This window comes from Microtus pennsylvanicus, chromosome 7 (assembly GCF_037038515.1).
Source record: "Microtus pennsylvanicus isolate mMicPen1 chromosome 7, mMicPen1.hap1, whole genome shotgun sequence".
Classification (NCBI taxonomy): Eukaryota; Metazoa; Chordata; class Mammalia; order Rodentia; family Cricetidae; genus Microtus; species Microtus pennsylvanicus.
In genome coordinates, this window is record NC_134585.1 from 5093043 (window position 1) to 5120017 (window position 26975).

The 26975-nt window shown below is 45.0% G+C and overlaps 1 protein-coding gene across 1 annotated transcript in view; it reads right to left on the reverse strand.

Moving 5' to 3' along the window:
• Srpk1 (SRSF protein kinase 1) overlaps positions 1–26975 on the reverse strand; it is a 39522-nt gene that overhangs the window by 2468 nt on the left and 10079 nt on the right. Inside the window, exons 3-15 of the mRNA XM_075979703.1 lie at positions 21741–21859; positions 20003–20111; positions 19300–19387; positions 18420–18507; positions 13012–13118; positions 12003–12168; positions 10004–10029; positions 9394–9607; positions 8613–9023; positions 8088–8188; positions 5236–5343; positions 3547–3616; positions 419–511 (exon numbers count right to left, since the gene is read on the reverse strand). Of these exons, the coding sequence (XP_075835818.1) occupies positions 419–511; positions 3547–3616; positions 5236–5343; positions 8088–8188; positions 8613–9023; positions 9394–9607; positions 10004–10029; positions 12003–12168; positions 13012–13118; positions 18420–18507; positions 19300–19387; positions 20003–20111; positions 21741–21859 (1700 nt within the window). The remainder of the gene's footprint in view (positions 1–418; positions 512–3546; positions 3617–5235; positions 5344–8087; positions 8189–8612; positions 9024–9393; positions 9608–10003; positions 10030–12002; positions 12169–13011; positions 13119–18419; positions 18508–19299; positions 19388–20002; positions 20112–21740; positions 21860–26975) is intronic.

The window sequence follows — 26975 nt, forward strand, 5'->3', positions numbered from 1 at the left end:
CACCAAGCCCAAGCTCCTAACAGCACAATCATGAAACTCAAGTGTTGTCTGTCTCTATGGAGAATGTAATCAGACGCTCTCAGGGCTGCAAAGGCTAGAGAAGGACAGTGTCCTTGCCTGTAGGAGTCTTCAAATTATTGCAAGTACGCGCTCTTAAGCACTGGGCCATCTCTCCAGCCCCCTAGGGTGTTGTTTTTAAGCAGGGCTGGAGGATGCACTATGAATCCTACCTGGAATACATAGAAAGACACCACCCAAACCCAACAGTGCCAATGTGCTGAGCTCCTGCCCATACCATCCAGTGCTTGCTAAGCCACACTGGGTATACCCAAGGCACACACTCACCTTTCTGCAGAACAAGTGTCTCATTTTAGACACTTTTACCCCTTACTGACTGGGAACAAACACTTTGTTTTACCTTTTTTGGTGAAAAATTCCTTGGAATATTTTCCCGCCACAATGAGCTTGCGAGGCACCTTCCCCAGAAGTTCTATGATCAGGGCGATGTGATCTGTATGGGCAAAGAACAGAGCGGGGGGAGGGGGGGGCTGGAGAGATGGCTCAGAGGTTAAGAGCATTACCTGCTCTTCCAAAGGTCCTGAGTTCAATTCCCAGCAACCACATGGTGGCTCACAACCATCTGTAATGGGATCTGGTGCCCTCTTCTGGTCTGAAGGCATACACATAGACAGAATATTGTATACATAATAAATAAATTAAAAAAAAAAGAACAGAGCAGGGATGACACATGTGGCTCTGGACACAGCACACACATCACTGCTAGCGCACTGCACACTTGCTTCCTGTCCCAAAGAAGAAATGGACTCTATCTAATGCAGGGTCCACTCCAATGACAAACACCTCAGCACTGCTCAGGCAGTGAGAACCAGAGTCAACCTTGGTAGGAGAGGCTCTGCGCCTTCAAGTTGTGTCCCTGAGCTTGTCACCCTGAGACTGAGAAGTCCTGAGACTATTTCCAACTGTGGCCAAAGGGCCTTGGAATCCAGCCTATCAGCTCCAGCCCGCGCCAGGTGGGCCAAGATAGACTAAGACCAACAGGATCAAGGTGAAGCGGTGAACAAGGCTTTCCGTGGAGAGCTTTCCCAAGGGTGAGCAGGTTAAAGTGACAACGGATAAAACCCAGGTGTGCAGGGGAGACTCAGAAGACCGAATGACCTTGGGCCCTGCTGGCCTCACTACAGGCCTCCTCGGCTGGAGAATGACACACACACATACACAGCTTTACTTTAGGTAACAAACCTAGCCCAGTGGGTTCTTCAAGCAGAGGAGAGAGCATGCCAGCATCCCAGACACCATAGCTAAATAATGACACGCACATTTGCCAAATGACAGCACATGAGCAGACGCCGAGGGCTGACCTGACTGAGTTCTGACTGGGGTGGAATACCAAGGGCAGGTGCTCTCCCCGGCTCGGGCCCTTTCACATGTTTTAGTTTTCAGTTTGGTGGTGCAAGGCCCTACTCCATGCAGCTCTAGCCAGCGTGTATATTCTGTAGCACACGCTCTCTACAGAGGACATGTGATGGGGCGTCTAAAAGCTCCATAAACCTACAGCTCTTAACTTCTAAGACAGTTGTTCTCAACCTTCCTTAACGCAGTGACCCTTTACTACAGTTCCTCATGTTGTGGTGATCTCAACAATAAAATTATTATAATCACCATTATCTTTATTTATTTATACTTTTACCTATTTCTGTTTGTTTTTTGAGGCGGTTTCTCAGTGTAGCTCTGGCAATTCTGGAACTATAGACCAAGCTGGCCTTGAGATCACAAGTGATCTACCTGTCTGCTTCCTGAGCGCTGGGATAAAAGGCGGGCACCACCACAACCATCCCCCCACCACCCTGGGCATATTATTTCCATTGTTACTTCGTAACTAATCTTGCTACTTTTATGAACCATAAGGTCAATATGTGATATGCAGGATATCTGCTGTGACCCCAGTTGAAAGGGTCATTTGACCCCTGAAGGTGTTGAAACCCACAGGTTAAACTGTTCTAAGAGAGCAAAAGCAAGCAAAGGACAGGAAAGTCAGCATGGACACCGTGTGGTGTGACGGGTACCCAGGAAACACACCCTCCCTGCACTGGGCAAACAGACTCGTAACCATACAACTGCTAGCACATCGCCAGCCATTTCCCACAGTTCTTATGAATCTCAGCAAGCTGCGCCGCCTATTAATATCCAAAGGGAGCCACGCCACAGGGCATTCCCGGTCCCATAGAACACAAAGCCACGAGCAAAGCGTGGCAGTGAAAGGCACATTCTTCACCCAGGTGCCATCTGCCAGTGCCTTACCCTGCAAACTCACTGCAGAAACCAAGAGGCCAGGCATTTCCGTCATCATCTTTTTCAATCACCTAGGAATCTGGATAGTGGCTGGCAAAATCAGATGCACCTAGCTATCTTTCCCATGCCCTCAGGACAGAGCAACTGACAGTATGGGCTTTTCCTACGGGCCACAAAATTTAAATCCACTATATTTTAATTTAAAATGAAATTCTATACAACTTAAACGGAAATAAATAAAACTTTAATTTCTAGAAAAGGGAAATGCTAAATATTATATATGGAGGAGAGTGTCTGCCTCCAAGTGCCACAGTGCAGTAGATTAGATTAAAATTACTGACTTCCAAATCAACATGGAGGCATAAATGGGTGAATCAGACTTGAGCTGTGGGGAGTCACTGTTTTTTGGATTTTGTTTTGATTTTTTTTTTTTTTTGTGGCTTTTTAAAGACAGGATTTTTCTGTGTATTCCTGGCTGTCAGGACACTAGCTCTGTAGAGCAGGCTGGTCTTGAACTCAGAGATCCGCCTGCTCCTGCCTCCTGAGTGCTCGAATTAAAGGCCTGCACACCCAGCTAAAGTCATTGATCTTCAAAGGACGACGAGCAGATGTTAAAACTAAGCAACCTACCCACCCCAAACTGGCAAGTAAGTTGCAAGCCAACCAATTGTGGATGTCAGAGCTCTTTAGTATTTCTTTCTATAAAAAAGGATGATCTTTAGCTGGGCATGGTGGTGCACACCTTTAATCCCAGCACCCGGGTGGCAGAGGCAGGAGGATCTTATTCAAGGATAGCTTGGTCTATAGAGCGGGTTCCAAGACAGTAAGGGTTGCACAAAAAAACACTGTGTTGAAAAAAAGAAACAAACAAGGTGATCTCATACAGCCCACGCTGACCTCACACTTGCTGTACATGAGGATGACCTTCAAGTTTCAAGCCTTCTGCCATCTCTCCAGTGCTAGGCTTACAGCACGCGCCATCTCCCTTAGTTTGAGCAGTGCTGGAGACTGGGCTCTGGGCTCTTGCATACCAACCACGCACTTCAGCTACTGAGCTGTCAGTCTTTGCTATCATTCTTGTCTTCCTGCATGTTTCCTTAGTGCTGGGATGACATCACTACCCCGTCAGCTCATTTCTCCTGTTTCAGTGTCTGGCACACTCCTCCCACAGTAACGAAGACCTCTGTGCCAGGAAATGACACTAGTGACCAGTAGAAAGAGGGGAAAGGAACTCACCTTCATCTCGTGTGTAATCCTCCCCTGAATGAGGCTCAAACAAATAGTCACCTGTGGCTAGTTCAAAGGCCTAAGAAAGAGACAGCACACGATAGTATCAAAGAAACAGAATGCCTTTGCAAAGCCTTCTGCTATGTTTTCAAAACTAGATGACCATTTGAAAAATGTCTAAAAAAATTACAATACAGAAAAAGGAAAACACAGAACACAACACCAGAATAATGGTAGCTATACAATATATTATATATATAATAATAGTTTGCATTTGAACAGACAGAAGAGGTTCTGAATGCTCCTTAAAACAATGTTTAAGCAGGGCAGTGGTGATGCACTTGGAGCACCTGGGAGGCAGAGACAGGTGGATCTCTGTGAGTTTGAGGCCAGCCTGGTCTACAAAGTGAGTTCAAGCACAGCCAGGGCTACACAGAAACCATGTCTTGAGAGAGAAAAAAACAAATAAAGCCAATGTCTAAATTGCATTTTACTCATTAATTCGGTGTGTGTGGGGGGGGGGTGTATCCTCAGGATTTGGTGCTCTTTCCCAGCATGCATGTCTCCTAGTTTGAGCTCAGGTAGTCAGCATGAATACATGTGCCTTCACCAACTGAGCCAGCCCATGGGTCTACAGTTCAATATTCTAGTCACCAAGAAACCATCGGAAATGACAGGTACCCCAATGCTTCAGATCTCACCACGACATTCTGTGCCCCAGAGATATGACCCTTTAATATGACACTGTCCTCCAGGCCAAGTTTCCCTCTGGCCAGCAAAGGGTACAAGTAGGTGTTAGGGAGTCCATGTACAAATCAGAAGAGCAGCTCCCTCCTGTGTTAGAATGTGAAACCGTCTAGAAATGGAATCTATACTTCAGATTACACTGAACACTGAGATTTTCCTAATTTCATGTCGAAATTAACAAAGTGTGTGTGTGTGTATTTTTTAAGACAATCTTGACTATGTAGCCCAGGATGGTCCTGGATTCTTGCCAATCCTCCTGCCTCACAAGACACAGCAAATCCTCCCCTCTCTAAGTCTCCATTCTCTTTATTTACTGCTGAGGACTGGTGTGCCCACACTCTGATCCCATGTGACAAAATGAAATCACAATTAAGCTGTTCACACCTGACATCAGGCACCTTCCCTGGCGGTGACACTCCCAACAGGAGAGTGGCCTCCCAGACTCTTTCTAAGTCTGGCCTTGATCTGTACTTTAGTAACAAAATACTAAGTTAGTACTCCTGACTTAGGGGCTGTGGTGACCTCCAAATTCATCTTGTAGCCACTAAGTCAGAAGCCTTGTAAAGCAAAGGCACTCAAGGTAGTCAGGGTCTTTCTGGGCGTGGAGAGCTTTGGCTCAAGTTCCAAATGCGTGCCCTCAGGGCAATGACCGACTGCGGTACAGGAGCCCAGTCAGGAAACAGCACACCCAGCGAAAGCAGTGATTCACAGACCTGTGGGTGACTAAGTGACACAGATGTCTGAGGAGCTGCTGAATGCAGAGAACCCCAGCCTTTCCAGGGGTGTCCCTAGCGTGCAAACAAGGTAAGAGCTCAAGGACGCTAGTCATCCATCAGTACAAAAGAACAATGCTCAGTTCAGACACACACGGACACACTGGTGACCACTGTGTGTTCCTCTGCAGTTCCTACTGTACTGCCGACAGCACACAGGGAGGGCAGCAGGGCTTACCATGCAGGCAGTGCTCCAGATATCAGCAGGCGTGTTGTAGCCAGATCCGATCAGAACTTCCAAAGACCGATACTGCCTTGTCTGGATATCTTCAGTGAAATGCTTGTGCTGAGTAATTCAAAGAGCACAGAACTTTAACAGCCGTACATCTGACAAATGAACAACTCAGGACTGCTTAATAATGGAGACTGTTCTCGGAAAGTATCATCTTCATGCTGCTAGCCCTGAAACAGCTCTGCCTCACTGCTACTCCAAATAACTTTAAACAACTAATGAACCTTAACTTCTCTCTCTCTCTTTTTGACCTGTATGTGAACTCAGAGATCTGCCTGCCTCTGACTCTGAGTGCTGGGATTAAAAGCATGTGCCATATTAACCCAGCAAAAGATGACACTTAAGCCGGGTGGTGGTGGCGCACGCCTTTAATCCCAGCACTTGGGAGGCAGAGGCAGGCAGATCTCTGTGAATTCGAGACCAGCCTGGTCTACAAGAGTTCCAGGACAGGCTCCAAAACCACAGAGAAACCCTGTCTCGAAAAACCAAAATAAATAAATAAATAAAGATGACCCTTAGTTTAGTTTAATCATACAGATTTAGAAATAACAATAGCTTTATCAAGAAATCAAAAATTAGAACCAGTGTGGTGATGTACACCTTTAATCCTAGCTCTTGGGAGGCAAAGGCTGGCAGATCTTTGTGAGTTTAAAGTTAGCCTGGTCTATGTGGTGAGTTCCAGAACAGCCAGGACTATAACGAGACTGTTTCAAAAAGCAAAACAAAGAAATCCAAACCAAACAAGCAAACAAACAAATAATAAAAGTACACAGAAAAGGGGTCAGCAAGAAGGCTAGGCAGGTGGGGTAGCCTGCCAGCAAGCATGAAGCTCTAAGATGGACCTCTCAGGCCCACCAGGGAGGGGGGATGGGAAGGAGAGAGGAAGGTGTCTCTAGCAAACTGTTCTGACTTCCACACAGGTAAACACATGCAGGCTTCCATACAATACAATAAAGGTTAAAGAAAAAATAAAAAGGCTTAATAATAAAGACTTAAGGTGAGTCCTGTATAAGAAACGGCACAGAAAGTGAATCCTGGCAGCACGGCCCAGGCTCTGAGGCGCTGCACTAAGGGAGCAAAGAGCACAAGGACTCCAGTATCCCAGCCTGAAGATAAACCAGCTAACACACTTACACAAGCAGGGGACGAGGAGCTGGGCCTGCAGGGACACTTACTGAAAGAACACAGATTCAGAAATGGGACGAAATGTCTGCTGCTCACTACCTGCCAATCCTAGTCGTGTCCCCCCCACCCCCGTACTCCCACAACGGGAGACCCGACTCCCACAGGCTGTCCTCTGACCTCCACATGCATACCAAATTCTCTCTCCAATCCCCGTGCTTTCTTTGGCTACTGATTTCTAGTTTTGTTGTGATCGATAAAATTATTCCAGTTGATCCGTCTCTACTGTTAGGATGTGTCCTAGCACATCTATTTTAGAGCCTGAGTGTGACCCCCAGCACATAAGAGACAGGCAGGATACTACACAGGAGGAGCTCGGGAACACAGACAGGGTCAGCCAGCTTAAAAATGGCTAGGCCCAGGTTCAGTCAGAGACCCTGAGTTAAAGAAGGGCTGTTCAGAGCTGGGAGATGATGGCACAGGCCTTTAATCCCAACACTTGGGAGGGAGAGGGAGTTGGATGGATCTATTTTAAGTTCAGGGCCAGCAGGGTCTATAGAGCTATTTCCACCACAGCCAGAGCTATACAGAGAAACTTTGTCTCAAAAGAAGGAAACAAAACAAAGTCCTAAACAAGCCAAGTAGTCCCAGCATTTGGGAAGCAGAAGCAGGCGGATCTCTGTGTATCTGAGGACAGCTTGGTCCACAGAGCAAGTTCCAGAACAGCCAAGACTACACAGAGAAACCTTGTCTCAAAAAAATCACCCCCCTCCCCCACAAAAAAAAAAACTTGTTTAACAAGATATAAAAGATACTATATAGCACATAACCACAACTACAGCCAATAAAAACCTTGCTTAACTAGATATAAAAGATACCATATAGCAAATAAAAATCCATAATTACATATATTCTGAAGGTAAGCCTTACAGCACTGTTCATCATAAGCCTTTGAAACAACATAAAGCAGCACACTGCTACTGATGCAGCAGCCCCACATGTGCGACCTGACCTGGGGCAGCTGCTCAGGACACTGCACAGACACTGTCCTAAGAGCTCCAGGTACAGTGACTAGGGCACTCACAGCACTACAGTCATACTACACAGCCACTGAATCTCACACCAATCACTGGTGAACAAAATATGAAATGAATTTAAGCACATCACTGAAAGTGGCCAGGCAGAGGCGGTGCACGCCTTTAATCCCAGCAGAGGCAGAAGCAGGTGGATCTCTGTGAGTTCGAGGCCAACCTGGTCTACAAGAGCTAGTTCCAGGACAGGCTCCAAAGCTACAGAGAAACCGTCTTGAAAAACAACAACAACACCAAAAAGGGGGGGGGGGGGTGTAAATGCCCACTTTGAGAATGGAGCTGTGGTTGGGGAGGGGAAGGACATGGTACCAAGTGTCGAAGTGAGCAAGGGTAAGGTCAAACAAATGGATGTAAATGGACCTGACTGCAGCTGAGCAACGGGGCACTTAGGGGACTTGACACTCATTTGTTTCAAATATCATCTTCCATTCCATATGTTCATAAATATATTGAACTTTCCCAAAATAAAGGAAAAATGAAATACTTAGTAAAATCCAGTCCATAAACACAGATGTCTTAGTATAACTAAGTCAAGTGTCCTCACCCAATCATTTTAAATACAGCAATAAAACAGGCGTGACTTACCACCCAGCAGGCATTCCCAAGATCTGCGATCTTCACTTTGAGTTTTTCTGCATTTTTTGGCTCAAGGGGATTAATAAGAAAATTTCCAGCAGTGAATTTTCCTACAGACAACAGCCATTATCAGTAAAAGGGTTTAATGAACACAAGATAGCCTAAGGGAAACAAAGGTCTACAAGTTACCACTTAGAGGCCCCTCCTCCAGCCTCTAATGAAACTTCCTATGACTTGCTAAGTTTCTAGAGCACCCACAAGGCCCCTGTAAAGCTATGACTGCAATGCTCTACATCCATCTCAAGTTAGCCACAGATTTACAAGTAACTTGGACAACTGCTTCCTGGAGATGGAGCTCAGGGGTAGTTTTTGCCCAGAGTACACAAAGTCTGGTCCACTCCACTCCCACCACTGTAATAAACACCCCCTTCCCCATGAAAAATCCAAACTAGATGCCTGCTGTGAAAATGCAGTTTGCCTACAAATTCAAGAGCGCACTGCGCAGGGCAGGGCGGTGGGGTGTCTGTGTGGTACCTTTGTTGTCCAGTGGTCCATTATGTTCCTGCTCCTGCTCATCCCCAGAAGGTATCTCTGCCCGAATGCTCTCTTGAAGTTGGCTGATGTCCTGTTCACTGAGTGACTGGTCTATAGAGGACTGGCACACCATGGTCTCTGACACCTCAGAGGTCACGGCTGTGCAAGAGTCTGTTTCTTGAGATGCACTGCTGTCTCCATTTGAGTTTAGGAAACTAGGTTCCTGCTTCAAAGTGTGGGCATCACAGTCATTAGCATTATGGAGATCCTCGTTAAGCCTCAATGTTTCATTATTACTGTTTTCAGTGTAATTAACGATTCCAATTACTCCATTGCAATTAATTTCTGTTGTACCACCCTCTACACCACGTTCCGTGAGTGTCTGATCCTGGCCAATGGAACTTGACTCTTCTAAGGAACAAACAGAAAAGGACGCATGTGTGTATGTGCCAGTGAACAACAGAACAATTCTCACAAGGCTAAACTAGCTTCTAGAGCTCTTACTAAGTGCCACAAATACAAGATTAACAGCCCTCTGACACCTACTGATGGGAGGACAAAGATCTCATCCTCACCCAATGGCTACAAAGTCTCTCTCTACCTCTGGAGAAGAGAGCAACAAGTTACGCTTTCCTGCCATCTGCCTGGCATTATCATAGATCTCAGCTCTTACAGGACACCCCCAGAGATGAGCTGCAGACACGAAACCACACATTACAGAACAGTGATAAACCGATGCTCAGGTATGCCATCAAGTCATTGTTCAACGCTCTATTTATACCAAGTTTCTCTTGGGTCATTTTATTAGGTGGGTTCTCTGTCAAGGGTCTTTCAACAGGACTCTCTGATGCTTCTTGCTTGTTAGGTCTTTTTTGCCCAGGGCCCGACTCTTTCTCCATTTCCTCAATTTCCTGCATTCGTTTCTCTAGTAATTCTGCCTGGCGCTTCTGCTTCTTCTTCAATTTCTTCTTCTTATTCTTTGACATTTTGTCAGCCTGGCGGAGATCACAAACAGATAAAGTCTTCAGGTGGCTAATCCATTACCCCTGGTTGGAGACAACTGTTAACTTTAATTATTTCCTAATTAAATTCCACTCTTTCCCTAGCATTCCATTAACGTAAATGCGCAGAACTTATGAAATTGAACAAATGGCACTAGCAAGTTTCCATCTTCTGTGCAGTCTGGGGACTGGGTCTCTCAGGCACCTCTATTCACAGAACCCTCACCAGAACCAACTCGCTGATGGCGCAATGAGTGCTGGATAAAAGCATGGAGGGCAGGAACGGTCCTTTTCCCTGGTTTCCACTCTAAGTAAACTATGCCCATCCATATCATGACCATGCCCAGCACCCAGGAGTTAAACACAGAAGCACTGTATGCTTATACTTACTGGCTTAGGCTGCGGAGCAGTACTGACTGAAAAGAAAAGAAAAAAAGCAGGTAAGAGCCCTGGCACAGACAGGCAGAATGCAGACTGGGAAAAGACACTGTCAGGAGGAGGCTATCCCTCCCACAGCCTACGTTCTCTATGTGATGCTGAGCAAGCTGCATTTTTAAAAGGAAAACAAACATACATATAAAGAGACCAAATTTTGTCTACAAAGTTTGGTTTTTTTTTTTGGGGGGGGGGGTTCGAGACAGGGTTTCTCTGTAGCTTTTGGAGCCTGTCCAGAAACTAGCTCTTATAGACCAGGCTGGCCTCAAACTCACAGAGATTCACCTGCCTCTGCCTCCCAAGGGCTAGAATTAAAGGCAAGTGCCATGATTACCTGACTAAAGAAGTGTCTTAAAGACAGGGCCTCATCATGCAGACCTGGCTGACCTGAACCTTTCCATGTGCCTGTCTGCTGAAACTAAAGGTGCCCACCATCGTGTCCAGTGGAGCAACCTTTAAAGACTGTAAAGTGCTTCTCCACCAGAACCCATCTACCCAGAGCCAGCTTCCTATTTAATTCCACAAGTGGTGCTGCTCAGAACTGCTCCCCATGCACAAGCACCCAGGATTCCCGTCTCTTCAAGGCTCCCTTCTGTACTTGTCAGTTCTATTTAAAAAAAAGTATAGCCGGGCTGGAGAGATGGCTCAGTGGTTAAGAGCATTGCCTGCTCTTCCAAAGGTCCTGAGTTCAATTCCCGGCAACCACATGGTGGCTCACAACCATCTGTATTGAGGTCTGGTGCCCTCCTCTGGCCTACAGACATACACACAGACAGAATATTGTATGCATAATAAATAAATAAATATTTAAAAAAAAAAGTATAGCCATTGTGTTAACACACATGGCAGGGATGGGGTGAGGTGCTTCGTGCCACAATGCACATGTGTGGGAGTCAAAGAACTCTCATCCCTTCTTTCCTTGCCAAGTGGTGTGAACACGAGTGTCAAGAAACATCGTCCAACACAATTACACTACTAAAACTGGAACCTGCCCTCAAGTGGAAAACTGCAATCACCTCCCACTGAGCACAGTGCTGTGGGGAGTTACCAACTGCTTCAATGGGAAATTTATTTTTTTAAATATTTATTTATTTATTTATTTACTTATTTATTTATTTATTATGTATACAATATTCTGTCTGCGTGTATTCCTACAGGCCAGAAGAGGGCACCAGACCTCATTACAGATGGCTGTGAGCCACCATGTGGTTGCCGGGAATTGAACTCAGGACCTTTGAAAGAGCAGGCAATGCTCTTAACCGCTGAGCCATCTCTCCAGCCCCTCAATGGGAAATTTAAAACCCACAATTCCTGTTTAAGGGAAAATGAAACCAAGTGACTCGGTCCCAGTCTCATATATGGAGACAAACCAGCAGCTCTCCTAGTCATGGGGTGACTGAGCACGTGTGAGCAATGCGAGCTACCCAAGGAGCAGCCGGTGTCACACACAACTGCTACAATCCAGGCACGGAGGCGCCTGAAGCAGGATCAGGAGTTCAAATTTAGCTTGGGCTATTGTATAACAAAACTCCTAAATTAAAATTAGGGTCAGAAAGATGGTTTGGCAGGTAACGATGCTGCTGATCCTAACAACCTGGATCTGATCCCCAGGCCCACCTGGTGAAGAGAACCGACCCCTTCAAGTTGTTCTAACGTTCACACACAAAAAAGCTGCCCCTACAAAGTAAAGAAGGTCAATAAAAACATAAAGTCTACCAAATAAAACCACTTTAAAACTATAATGTAAGACAGCTATTTTACTATAAAGCATATTTTTATCTAAAAACAACCCTTCACTTTCTTCCCATCTGGAAGAAATACTGAAGTCTTTTGAATGCTGCTATATTTCTAAAATATTTATAGGTAAGTGAGCAGTGTTCATTCCACTGCCTTGTGACCAAATACAAACAGAAATTCCTCCTGCAGTTCTGAGTGAGCCAAGCTCCCCACACACCTGCAGACCCAGAAGGAGGTGGGGCTCCAGATCGTTGCCATTCTGTAGCTTCAGCAGCCAGTCTCCGAATGTACTGGTCGTTCACTGACAACAAGATGTTTTCTGGTTTGATATCAGTGTGGATGATCCGGCACTTGGTGTGTAAGTAATCCAGACCCTGTAGCACCTGAATGGGAATAAAACAGAAGCCTCACAAATAAATAAATAAATAAAAACTAAAAACAAATAAACAAACAAAAAAACAAGTTTTCCTGGGGGAGTGGGAAGAAATCACAACCCACTTAAAACAGAGAGATGAAGAAATGGCTCAGCCGGGTGGTGGTGGCGCAAGCCTTTAATCCCAGCACTCGGGAGGCAGAGGCAGGTGGATCTCTGTGAATTCGAGGCCAGCCTGGTCTACAACAGCTAGTTCCAGGACAGGCACCAAAGCTACAGAGAAACCCTGTCTCGAAAAAATCCAAAAAAAGAGAAAAAAAGAAAAAAAAAAAAAGAAATGGCTCAGCAGCTCTTCCAGAGGACCCAGGTCTGATTCCTAACACCCAAAGGGCAGATCACAACCACCCCTAAAACTCAGTTTCAGGTAATGCAGTGCCCTCTTCTGGCCTCCGCTTACACCAGGCATACACGATACACAGACATGTAGGCAAAACACTCACACACATTTAAATAAAATAAAAAAGCAGAAGCACAATGCCCAGTTTTTGCATCTGGCATTAATCAGGGACAAACTTGGGTGTGTGCACACACGCAGCAGACACTTTTCAAGGGAGTCATTTCCCAGCCTCAATCCTTGTTTCTAAAATAAGAAATTTTGTTAGAAACAGGAAACACCTGATATTTTTATATAAAAAGATACAGTAAGCCAGGTGTGGTGGTTTATGATTTAAACCCAGCACCTAGGAGACAGGCAGGCAGAGTTCCGGGGCAGCAGGGTTCACACAGTGAGATCCCCTAGAGAGACAGAGAGGGGAATGGAGGAATCCCACACAGCAAGGACCAACAAACATACTTGCTGAATAATCTTTTTGACACAAGGCAGCGGAAGCCCCTGGTAGTTGGACTTGATGATCCACTTGAGTAGATGGTGTCCCAAAACTTCAAACACCATGCAGATGTCTGGGGCTCATTAAGGAAGAAAAGGTAGGCAAGACGTAGATTCAATACCTAAGTCCTGAACTTTCAGTCACAGAACTACCTTGAAAACACAAAGCTGCCGACAATGACGCGATACCACCAACAAACAACCGCGAGGAAGGCCGTCTGGGACGAGTGCACACTTGGGCGGAAGCAAAGGAGAATCTGATGTGAAACAGACAAAACAGCAGGCTCAGGGTGGCCTCAGGCCTCTTCTGGAATGACAGGCTACACTCCCACCCTCACAGGCTCAAAAGTCAAGAACACGCTCTTCTTTAGCACAGAACTTAACTGAAAAGAAGGAAATGCCAACGTGTTCTTCTGTGTGTCTCCTAGTGTGGAGCATACCTAGTGTTCTGTGAGAAGACAAGTGCCCCAGCACTGGGCTACCCCCCTCCACCAACATTTCTAAAAACAGGACTGTGACTATGTTCAGCCCGATACCTCTGTAGCGCTCTTCACGCCAGCATACCACACGCAGCAAGCACGCTGCACAAGCCCTGAGGCAGTGGAGACTTGGCAGCCATGCTTATACTGCCAACCCCATCTTCATTACAGCCTGGAAAGCCCGCAACAAAAGGAAGCCTAGGTTCCCAAGAAACGGTCAAATCCCAGGCTCCTTACAGGGTGGCTGTGCAACAGTGGAGGAACAAGAAGCCCTTAGTGTTCGACTGGCACCTACTACTATGCAGTCCAGGCTGCCCTGATCTGGGGCGTGGAAGAAGCACCAATCAGAGGTACATTGTAAGTTAATATAGCAGTTGAAAATGAAAAGTAATGCAAACACAGGGTTTGAGGAGGGGCAGAAGAAAAGTTTCCTAGAGAATCCAGAGCCAAAGAATAGACAGAAGCAGCGGTAACACAAACACAAAATTCCTGCTTCCAATCACAGCGATGAAGACTAAAACCACCCGTAAAACCTGCAGGTAAACACAGACGATTGGTTATATAAGGAATACGGGCTTGCTCACAACAGGGCACGCCTCACACCACGTGCTGACGCCATATAACGAAGAGCACACACCTCTCAGGGCAATCCAGCCTGAGGAAATAACTAGACAGACCTAAATTCAGGCACAAAACAAGCAGACTTTATTTAAGGGGGAGTACTGAGACTCCCGATAGACCGTGGGTTGCAAATCCGGGCAGTCCCAGGCAGAACAACTCACTGAATTAGGCACCAAAGGCAAAGCTAGACCATGGTGATTTGCTGGCACTTCCTCCCCCAGCACCCGAGTGAGCAAACAGGGAGGCAAAGCTCTCTCAACTATTTCTCCAGCATCACGCCTGCCCGTGTGCCACCATGCTCCCCACCATGATGAAAATAGACTAAGCTCTGAAACTACAAGCAAGCAAATTATGAAATGCTTTTCTTTATAAGAGCTGCCTCGGACACAAGTCTCTTCAGAGAAGCAGAACACTAAGACATTGACAACACCCTGGAAAATAGTAACAGATAGGCAGACACCTAAGGCAGGGGTATTGCTACAAAGGCCTGGAATTGTTTGAAACACCAAACACACCCCAACAGGGAGCTGAAATTTCACCACACACAAACATTGGTTGGTAGGGTGTTTCTGTAGTGTAGCGGATATCACGCTGCCGCCAATTAGCAAATGAGGGGTTGTGTTTGGATGACAGTTACTAGGGGGTCAAAGACATCTGAAGATGACTGTTTAGGTCACTGGTCATGGTTGTGTTCTACATAAAAATTACATCATATAATTTCCTCAGTGAGTCATGCATCGTTTGTAGGTTTTGTTTCATCTTTCTTCATCAGGGTACGGCGGGCTGAGACAGATGTGACTTGTGTTGAGACTGAGATTTTGGTGCTAGTTTCTCAGAGTTGCTTTTGTGTTTGGGCAGACAGTCGAGCCACTCAACTAAACCATGTCGACGACACTGCAAGACTATTCTGAGACACGAGGACCACACTGAATGACCCACAGCAGGTCAATGCTGGGTTTCTGATGGAATGGGTTGTAACTATGCACAGCGAATGACTAAGCCATTCATGAGATGAGATGCTGTGCTATCGCTCAGGACAGCAGGTGACAGGGTGCTGGCCAGCACATGGCTATTTGTTAGCACTTCGGAAAATGACAAGAGAACCCAGTAAAAGGGACTGTGACTAAGCCAAAAGGCAGAGAAAGCAGCACGGAGCGACACACGCCTTCCATTGACTGAGGCTCACCTCGATGCAGACTCAGGCCAGCCAGGGCCACGTGATGAGGCCAGAGCTCCAATATTTCCTTTCAATTTTGTTATAACTGAAGCAGATAACTAAATGTTAGAAACAGTTTTACAAACTATCCTTTTCTAATTTCTTTTTCTTTCCTTTTTGAGACAGAGTTGCTCTGAAACTCACTCTATAGACCAGGTTGGCCTCAAACTCTCATAGATCTGCCTGCCTTTGCCTCCCGAGCGCTGGGATTAAAGCAATGTGCCACCATGCTTGGTCAAACTATGTCTTCTAATCAGGTTAAATTTAAGATTTAAAGCTATAATTACTAATTGTTAGTTTTTTTGGCGGTAAGCATCAATAATAGCGGGTGGGGGCGGGGCAGTGGAGGGACACAGGGACCTCCCTAAAAGGTTGAAAGTTTTAGTTGGTTTTTTTTTTTGTTTTTGTTTTTCGAGACGGGGTTTCTCTGTGGCTTTGGAGCCTGTCCTGGAACTAGCTCTGTAGACCAGGCTGGTCTCAAACTCACAGAGATCCGCCTGCCTCTGCCTCCCGAGTGCTGGGATTAAAGGCGTGCGCCACTATTGCCCAGCCGGTTGAAAGTTTTAATTATGTCAAGTTAAGGGAGTTTGAATTGTGTACTAAAAATATTACTTTGGAGCCAGGGGTGGTGGAAACCTTTAGTTCCAGCACTCAGAAGGCAGAGGCAGGCAGTTCTCTGTGATTTCAAGGCCAGCCTGGTTTACAAAGAGTTTCAGGATAGCCAGGGCTACACAGCAAAACCTTGTCATGCATGACACTACCACCTCCACCTCCACCACCCCCGCCCCCCGCAAAAAATTTTACTTTGGACCTTCCAAATGGCTCACTGGCTTAGGGCTGTAGAGATACTTGCCACTAGAGCTTCATGATGAGTTCAATCCTCAGTTCCAGAAAGAACTGACTCTGAGTTCTCTTCTGACCTCCAGTTTGTCATAATATTGACATGTTTGCATGTGCAATAATGAAACTTAAAAGTTACTAGGTTGAGTTCTGTGGGCAGCACAATACCAGTAACAGCTACCTGCTAATTTCAGGTAGATAGGTATATGTGGGGTACATGCTACTATGACATTAAGTAACAGGTAATTTTGCACAGACAGCTTTATGTGGGGTGCACGCTGCTATGATATTGCTTGAGATTAAGAAACAGGCCTGAAGCTGGGTGGTGGTGGCTCACACCTTTAATCCCAGCACTCAGGGAGTCAGAGGCAGGCAGATCTCTGTGGGTTTAGGCCAGTCTGGTCTACAAAGCGAGTTCCAGGACAACCAGAGGTACAAAGAGAAACCCTGTCTCGAAGGAAGAAATGCAGACAAACAAAACAGGCCTGAGGTGGTTGGAGAGACCACTCAATAGTTAAGAGCACTGGCTGTTTTTCAAGGACTGGGATTGATTCCTAGCTCCCTCAAAGTGGTTAATAGCCCTTTCTAACCCTCTTCTGGTCTCCATATAAGCAAGTGAAACACACACATTGGGGAGAAGGGCAGGGCACAGATATGGAGGGCCCAGTGAGAACTGCTGAGAGAGCAGTTTCAGATTTTTATCTCAGTAGTTACTCCCACTGTGAGCACAGCTGGCTGTGGCTCATTGCACATCCCGTGTAGCTAGCTACCCATAAATCTAAACTTAAGACACGTTGAGCCCCTTATTATAGGATGTAATCGCTCCACTTAAATTTTAAGTATTTATCTTACTTTATGTTTGTTGTTTTCCCTAAGTGTGTGTGTGAGACTATATCTATGCATGTTTGTTCCACATGGCTACAGTGCCCAAGAGACCAGAAGAGGCTATCATGCCCTAAAGCTGAAGTTACAGATGTTAGTGAGCTGCCACGTGGGTGCTAGGGATTGAACCTGATCTTCCTGGAGAACAATAAAAAGAGTTCTTAGCCCCTGGCCCTTCTCCAGCCCCCATTTAAGTTCTAAACATAACAGACACAACAGTTCACACTCTCTTTACTACTAAGGCCTGTTGAAATACATAAGAATATTTTTCATGAAAAAATTTACAAGATGGCCAGGCATAATAGTCTGTGACCCAACCCTTGGGAGGCAGAAGAAGAATTTTTATTTAAGACTAGCCTAGACTACATAGTGAGATCAAAGTCAGCCTGGGCTACATGGTAAATCCTTGTCTTTTATTTATTTTTAAAAAGTACTTCCCTTAAGCCACAAAGCTACTTACCATTTTTAGATCTTGATGTTCTTTGCAAAGGGGAATGACTGAGTAATATTCTAAAGAAGACGCAGAACAAATAGACATAACCCATATGTGTGCCTTGATGCCCACAATAAAGAAAAGGATGTTATTATTGTTTACTTTAAACACAGATGCTGAGTGCACACAGCTAGCATCTTTCTTTGGTAATGAATTATTTCATGATTAATTAGCCTGATTATCTTGAGTTCCATCCCCAGAACTCATGCTTGAAAGAGAACCAACTTTTGAATGTTATTTTCTGGTATACACACACACACAGACACAGCAAAAAGAACTGACTTCTGAGCATATTTTCCGACACAAACATACATATGAGGTCAGAAGAGAACTCGGAGGAGTCAGTTCTTTCCACCACAGGGAACTGGGGATTTAAGATAAATAAACTGAGGGCTGGCTGGAGAGATGCCTCAGAGGGTAAGAGCACTGGCTACTCTTCCAGAGATCACAAGTTCATTTCCAAGCAACCACATGGTGGTACATAACCATCTGTAATGAGACCTGGTGCCCTCTTCTGGCGTGCAAGCAGACATACAGGCAGAGCACTGTATACATAATAAATATATTTCAAAAACAAAAACTGAGGGCTAGAGAGGTGGCTCAGTGATTAGGAGCACTTGAAGCTCTTACAGAGGACCTGGGTTCAATGTCCGTCACCCACATGGCAACTTACAACTGTCTGTAACTCAAGTTCTACGTTATCTGATACCCTCCTTCTGATCTCTGCAGGCACTGAACACATGTGGTGCATATACATACATACAGGCAACACACCCGTACACATAGTTTAAAAGATAATAAAATTGAAAAGAAAGAAAAAACTAATTGAGTTCTTAAAGGATACGTGTTCCATTAACACCTGATATTTTAAAGTCATCTAGTAGTTGAACAACCATTTCTCCATTTGGATCGTTCGGATCTGAATTGCGAACCTGGATTGGAAAGAAGCCGTATTAGCACAAGTGAAGCAATACAGTGGTCAGTCAACAAGGAGAAGGCTGGCCGAGCCTCACTACACACTGCTGTTACCCCAGTTCGCCATAAAAAGGACAAGAAAGGCTTCCGGTAAGATAAACGTGTGTTTCCAGGTATAAACCCAATCAAAGATACTGTATTTGTTCTGGGTTGGTCAGGGGTTATTGAGCTGTGGGTTGTGGCCCCTTTGTCAAATTTCTATCTCTAACAGTATTTGCATTATGATTCCTAATAGTAGCACAATTACAGCTGTGAAGTAGCGACAGAAACAACTGTATGTCTGGGGTCACCACAGCATGAGGAACTGCACTAAAGGATGGCAGGCTGAGACCACTGCTCTAGGCAGTGTCTCTTTTGACAGTCTTACTATGCATCCTCAGCTGGCTGTGAACTCAGACATCGGCATGTTTCTGTCTCCCAAACGCTGGGTCTAAAGGCATGCACCACATCAGGCAGCCATGTCTTTATGATATACAGTAGGCATTACAAACTTAAGTAACTTTTCCTTTGACCAGGGGTATGAAAGCCACTCATGGCAGGGCTGTGTATAAAGTTCTGCTTACTGGAAACGATGGGGTAAGTGCTTGTATGACAAAACTAACCATGGAATCTATCAATCCCTACAACACGCAGGAACAAACCCTTCATCTTCCTGTGGCTCCAAGGAGCACTGAGTTTGCAGTAGCCCTTGTCTATGTGATGCTGAGACCGGGCACAGACTCCATGCCACATGGTGACCTCACACTTACTGATTTCAGCAGTCGGATTTCATCTAGTGCTGTTTCTGTGTAATGTTCGGCACTTTTAACTACTTTCATTGCCACAAACTTCTTTCCCCTAAAAAAAAGAAAAAGAACAATAAAAACAATTCAGACTAAATTATTAGATTATCCATCTTTTATCTTTATAGCTAAGATTTAGTGGTGACTGATAAAATGAAGATTTTCGTGCACCTAGGAGTGGCATAAACTGGTCAGACTGAGCTAATAGAAGACATGCCAGGTAATCTCAGACACTGAACATCTTCTCTAGTTAACGTCCACCTTCTGATTATGCAGACAGCTAAAATCCTTCATCACAGTTAAGACGTTATAGTAAAATAATTTTGCATTGGTTGGCCTAATTACCTGGATTTTTAACTCTACTCCAGTGAGACGACAGCGATGGATTTCTATTATACAGCATTAACTATGCGTGCAGCCTTGAACCTGGCAGTGCCACCCGCTTTGCTCGCACATTCAGTCAGTCTCTCGCCCCTGGGATGGAGAGGCAGAGGGCTGGCCACTGACAACCTGTGCCACAATGAAACCCACTATGTGTAATCAGCATACGGATGCTAATTATTCATCTATAAAAAAGGGAGACAACCTAGAGACAGACCTAGATCACCTCTGGGATGTCAGACAAAACATGAGGTTTATCTCAATCCTTCCCAGAGTCACGTAAACTTACAGAATATCCCATGATAACCACACTGTTGAAAAGTGTCCCCAGCCCAGCTTCCGGATCACATGGTATCTCCCGTTAAACAGATCTCCAATTTTCACAAGGTGATAACCTCCTGAAAGAAACGGGTGGGGGGGTGTTTTAGCAGAGGAACCCTCATACCTTGCATCCTGTCAGCACCACGCACCATTTACTGAAGTCTACCATGATCCACCTATGAGGCTCTTCAGTCAAACCCACCAGTGTCACTACCTCGCTGCGAGGAAACTGACCCTGATGATCTGCATTACCTCAGCCTGTGCTCACAGTCTACAATACTGCTGGTCCCTCAAAGGCCCAAAGCTCTACTATAAAACAAACCAATCTACTATACTGGTCACCTCAAAAATTTTTAAAAGTAAGTCAAGCAGTGATGGCATTCATACACCTTTAATCCCAGCATTTGGGAAGCAGAGATAGACGGATCTCTGTGAGTTTGAGGACAGACTGGTCTACAAAGTGAGTTCCAATCACCACAATTAATTTAACTGAAAACACCCACACACAAACCAGAAAACAGTAAGCTCTGTTCTTCTAAATATAGGCCAACATGGTGAGTTCCAGGCCAGCCACACAATGAGACCCAGCTCCACCCCCTTACTCCCTAAAACAAAACAAACAAAACAAAACAGAAAGAAAGAAAGAAAGAAAGAAAGAAAGAAAGGAAGAAAACAGAAAAGATGCCTTAGATGCACGTGTTAACACTTCTTTGCTTTTTGGGAAAAGGTCCAAGCTCTCTCTCGCAGCCAGCAAAGCAGATCCTCTACCGCGTCTACTCTAAGGATCCTAGGAAGCTGCACCAGGACTAAGAGCACAGCTGGATCTGATTACCCAGCTGCACTCAGCCACCATCACCATGAGAAAAAGGATTATATCATGGTATTTTTCAAAACTCTATATGCCAGCCCAGTGCAGGGGTGTACACCTACAATCACAGCACACACAGGCCAGACTGGGTTCCAGAGCCAGCTCTAGTACTGGCGCGCCACTCTCTGAAACCATCAGAGGGAAGCATGGACTGTCACTCTCAGAGGAAAAGAGTTCTCCTTTTCTAAATCAATCTATCTATCTATCTATCTATCTATCTATCTATCTATCTATCTATCTATCTATCTATCATCTATCCATTCATCCATCTTTTAGAGACAGAATCTCTCTACATAGCCCTGGCTGCCCTGGAACTTGCTCTGTAAAACAGGCTGGCCTTGAACTCACAGAAGAGGTCTGCCTGTCTCTGCTTCCCAAATGCTGGGATTAAGAGAGTGCACCACCACTGCCTGGCCTGGAAAATTTTTAAAAGGGCTGAGTGCAGGGGGCACCTGACTATTAATTCTGGCCCTAGTGTGACCCTAGCACTGCCAACAAGTTTAAAAACTTAACATAACCAGGGGATGGAGAGATGGCTTAGCAGTTAAAGAGCGCAGGCTATCCTTCCAGAAGATCTGGATTCAATTCCCAACACCCACGTGGAAGCTCACAACTATCTGCAACTCCAGTTCCAGGAGCTATGGCATTCACAACCAAATGCAGGCAGAACATTAATGCACATAAAAGTAATTATTTAAATTACATATAAAACTAAGAGCCAACACTATTTTCTGCATCTTTCAAAGACAGAGACAGAGCAAGCAGGCAGCATCAGAACTGCACTGACAGTGACAAGCAGGCACCATGAGGAGCACAGCCCAACACCTTACACGCACACCTTTACAGTAGTCATTGGGGTCCTCCTGCTCATCATCGTCAGACCCCAGGATCTCCTCCTCCTGCTCGGGGATGTCGCTCTCGGAGTGGGGTGCAGAGCCTCGGTGCTGAGTTTCAGGCCTGAGAAATGACATAACATGTTAACTCCGAAGTCGGGCAGTAGTGGCACACACCTTTAATCCCAGCACTCAGTAGGCAGGGGAATTCTGTGAGTTCGCAGCCAGCCTGATCTACAAGAGCTGGTTCCAGGACAGCTAGGGCTATACAGAGAAACCCTGTCTTGAAAAACCAAAAAAGAAAAAAAAATCCTATTAGACAGCAGAGAGGACCTTAAGAGGCGTCACCACCCACCCCACCCCATATCAAAGGCGGCCTCACTCTGTGGCTTTTTTTAACCTATAAATATTTTACACACTCCAGAAACAAATTTGTTTCCTGCTTTTCTTTGCCCATTTCTATGTAGTCTCCCGGGTCACCACTGGGTTTCCCTTAGATAGAACACTACTTATTTTGGCATTCTATTTAGCTTGCTTCTGAACTACACTACTGAACAGAAAAATATTTTGTCTTTTGAATATTTTATAAGAATTATTTTCTAAAGTTATACTAGAAAAGAGTCAAAACTTTCTGTCTTTGCAAAAATACACGAAACAGAAATGTACCGACTCTGTGCTGTGATGCCCCTTACTCTACATAACTTAGTGTCACACAGCAGATCATTTTCTAAAAGGTTCAAAATGTGTGATTTATCTGATGGGCTAGAGAAGAGACCACATTTCCCTGTGTACAGGACCTTACACCTCCAGCTGCTTGCTACAGAAGGCTTCCAGCCAGACAGCAAGGAAAACACTGTCCTTTTGCTGGGAGTCTCACTGTACTGCCTAGGCTGGCTTCAAACTTCTGGGACCAAGCCATCTTCCTGTGCCAGTATCCTGAGCGCCTGTAACAACTATATTAAAATACTATACCAACTTAGCATTACTTTTAATAGCTGCAGGAAAAAAGTTAATTATCTTTTAAAAAATATTTACTTGCTCGCTGCTCAATAAACTGTTTTGATTACACTGGGGTTTCTTTTTTCCCCCTTAAAAGATGCTAACAGGAAATAAAATTTACTACAAAACCACTCACATGGTATTGAGACACAAATGCCCTGGTGGGCATCACTAGTAATTCAGGTTCTGATGGTCAGTCCAAACATACTTCCTGGTATGTTTCTGTCCTCCAGGGCACATAGATATAAAACTCATCAATGTTCATTGTTAGTGAAAAATGTCTTTCAAGTAATGAACTGATTCACTTTTTAAATTTTACATTTACTTTGTACAGAAGGGCTCAGGCATGCACACACATGCCTATGTGTGTCAAAAGACAACATGCAGCAGTAGGCATACGGGTGCAGAGATTAAATTCAGGTCAGGCTAGACAACAAGCAACTCTAAACTTGCTGGCATAACTGGAAGAAGTAAACTGTAATAACTTAATAGGGGCGGGAGAGATGGCTCAGAGGTTAAGAGCACTGGCTGCTCCTCCAGAGGTCCTGAGTTCAATTCCCAACAGTAACATGGTGGCTCACAACCGTCCATGAGATCTGGCATCCTCTTCTGGCGGGTAGACATTCACACAAGATAGAACACTACATGCATAATAAATAAATCTCAAAAAAAAAGAAGATTTAAATGCTGGGTGGTGGCTGCGCACGCCTTTAATCTCAGTACTCGGAGGAAGAGGCAGGTGGATCTCTGAGTTTGGGGCCAGCCTGGTCTACAGACTGAGTTCCAGGGCTGTGTGGTTTCGCACACAGAATCCAGAATAAAGTGGATACCACACATTGCTACCTCCTACAACTCAGATAACAGTAACTAAAATTGTAAGTTTTAAAAATTAGTGAAAGATCAGTTCAGAAAAGCAGACCTAAAAAGAGTAGAATGTTGAGTCCTACAAGTACCGTGGAAATGACCAAAATTATTTCCAAATGACCAAAACATCTTCCACAGAAGGCTTTGACTTACAAAATTGAGCAAAGTTCTACTGTCGGTTAAAGAACTCAAGACTCAGGGCTGGAAAGATGGCTCTGTAAGCCCGGAGGACTCAGGTTCAATTCCCAGCACCCACATGTCAGCTCACAACTATCTGTAACTCTAGTTGCAGCAGATCTGACACCCTCACACAGGCAAAACAGCAATTCACGTAAAATAAAAATAAATCATTTTTTTACAAACGAAATGATTCAAGACTCAATGTAAAATCACACAGCAATGTCAAGTCCAAGTTGCCCCCCCCCACACACACACATATAAGAGACGGAATCTTACTATGAAGGCCTCCATGTTCAGAGTGGATCGTTTATAAGGAAAAAAAATTCCTATTGTCAACCTTCAAGTTCCATGCTAAACCTGCCCAGGGTCAGCGTGCACACGCCTGTCTGCTCCCCTCACTCCCTCGTTTCACCCGCACTCCTCAGTCATGTCTGAAATCCTTATTTTAGCGTCATGCTTGACTAACAGGCTAAGAGGCTTGGGAAAATGGCTCACGTTGAGCATTCGGTCCTCTCAGTAGTGGTTCTTTCCAGCCTGCTCCAATCCCACTCTCTAGCTTCGGGGGCCCCACACTGCTCTGCTCACTCTACCTCACAGGCACCTTCGCTGCTGCCATGATGGCCCGCCTCCTCCTGTTTCCATTTCTAGGAACTCTGGCTCTGCCCTATATTCTGAAACCACTCAGGATTTTTAATAATACTTGCACACGACACCAAAGAACACTACCCAATTATGAAAAGCTTTTCTCATAAAGACAAAACCAAGGTGCTAGAGAGATGGCTCAGTGGTTAAGAGCACTGTTGCTCTTCCAGAGGACCCAGGTTCAATTTCCAGCACCTGTTTGTAAGTCCAGTTCCAGGGAACCTGACACCCATGGCAAAACACCAATGCACTTAAATAGAAATAAACTAATTAAAAAAAAGACAAAACCAAAGCAGGAAGAGAAACAGAGGAAACAAGACACATTTAGTATTAGAGTCTCAAGATCATTAGATCCTCAAAGAAAGATAAAATGACAAATAATAAAATGATAAAATCTCAAAATTAGAGAACCCAATGATGTCTGATGGGCACAAAGAGACTTGTATGCTGGACAGTTACAGCTTGGTGAAGAGGCCCTCTTCGCGTGGGGCAGGGATGAGGACACAGTACACCTTTCAAAGCCCAGAATCACTAGACACTGGAGAGAGCTTTTCCAACAATGAGGAAGGAAAGCTGAAAAACTGTACTTTTAAACTCTTACCTGTTTACAATGTTTATGTTCAAATCAACAGTTATCTTCCATCTTTAAGAACCCAAAGCATATAATAAAAATTTAGTACATCAATAAAAGCCCTAACAAACCTTGACATTGTCAACAGCAAACACTGGCAGTGCTAAGCTTTCAAAGTCGTCAAGCCGGGGCCAGAGAGATGGCTCAGCAGTTAAGCACTTTCAGTTCAGAGTCCAGGCCCAGTTCCCAGCACCCACACGGTGGCTCACAACTGCCTGCAGCTCCTTTCTAGGGGTCTGCTGCTCTCTTCTGACCTGTGCTATTGCTGCACACATCTGGTACACACATGGACACCAAGGCTCATACAGCCACACATAAAATACAACAAATAAACATGTATTTTTAAAATTGTAATTTGTGTATGACCATTTTGCCTGCACGTATCAACATGTACCATATGTGCCCGGTACCCAGGGAGGTCAGACGAGGGCTGGAAACTGAGTTACGCATGGCTGTATGACACAAACTGTAACTGGGTCCTCTGCAGTTTCCCCGCCCTCAGCTTCTCTTCTCCAAAAGGATCACAAGTCAATTGTTCCTACAGAGTATCTGGGTACATACATCCTTCCTTGCAACAAGCAACAACACAGTGCTTAAGGCATTCCTTGTTGGGACAGGTCTCAGTCATGACCCTCCTGCCTTTCTAAGTAGTGATAAGGAAGCCTAGTTCTTGGCCCTCCATAGATAAACTGCTGTGGCACACAGTTCACACACACACACAATGAAATATTTTCTTTTAAAAACCCACTCCACTTTATTACCTCAAAACAACAACCAGAGTGAATACAGCAGCTGACTTTCAGCAGTGGAGGAACAGGCAGGGGGTCAAGGACTTGGTAACCCAGCATAATTCCCAACTACAGTAGAAATAGTTACCTAAAACAAATAAATGTAGCTTCTGTCCAAGCAATTTCTCTTTGCAACAGATGAGGACCATTACAGAAACCCATGAACGGTTAAGCTGCAGAGAACTAACGATTACAGGGTGACCAGCCCCAGGTGACAGACTACAACACAATTCCTACATCTAAGAATCAGCGACTGCGGCAGAAGAGGAAACGTAAGAGCCAGAGGAGCAGCGAGTTTGCTGTGAGACTGCATCTCCTAAAAATACCAGTTAGGAGCTGGGTGTTGGTGGTACACGCCTTTAATCACAGCACTTGGGAGGCAAAGGCAGAGGCAGGGGGACCTGAGTTCAAGCCAGCCTGGTTTACAAGAGTTGGTACAGGGCAGACTCAAAAAAAAAAAAAAAGTTCGTGTTTTAGTTGCTAAATAAAATTAAAATGTAAATCCTAAAACTAAATGCATATGGAAAATAAGCCCAACTATATGTTGATAAAATAAAAGTCAAGAACATATTAGTCGAATTAATCTTGGGTATAGGACTCCAACTGTACACTTAAGCTATAACCCAAGGATTATAGACACCAAGAAGCCTCAGGAGACCTGGTGCTGGTACTGATGTCTAACCTTCAAACCGTCTTGTGTGCTATAGAGAGAAACAGAATAAATAAAAGATCCACTAAGAGGACGGAGGAAGCCTTCAAATGCTCAATGGGAGAAGCTAAAGACAATCTGAATTGGAAATACCACATACTACAGAGATACTGTTTCAAAGCAATGGGGCCTATTATCCCCAATAGGTCTCTCTCCTCCAGGCCTGTTGATAGGGCCGAGAGACAATGGAAACTTGATGGAAATGACAGTCCTTTGGTGATCCAGGGAATCACCATTTGGAGCAGGAAAAGCATGCAGTGAGCTTGGGTAGCTAGTCAGAGTTTAAACACTAGACTAGCCAGATGGTGGTGGCACACGCCTTTAATCTCGGGAGGCAGAGGCTAGCAGATCTCTGTGAGTTCGAGACCAGCCTGGTCTACAGAGGGAGTATGCTCCAAAGCTACAGAGATACTCTGCCTCGGAAAAA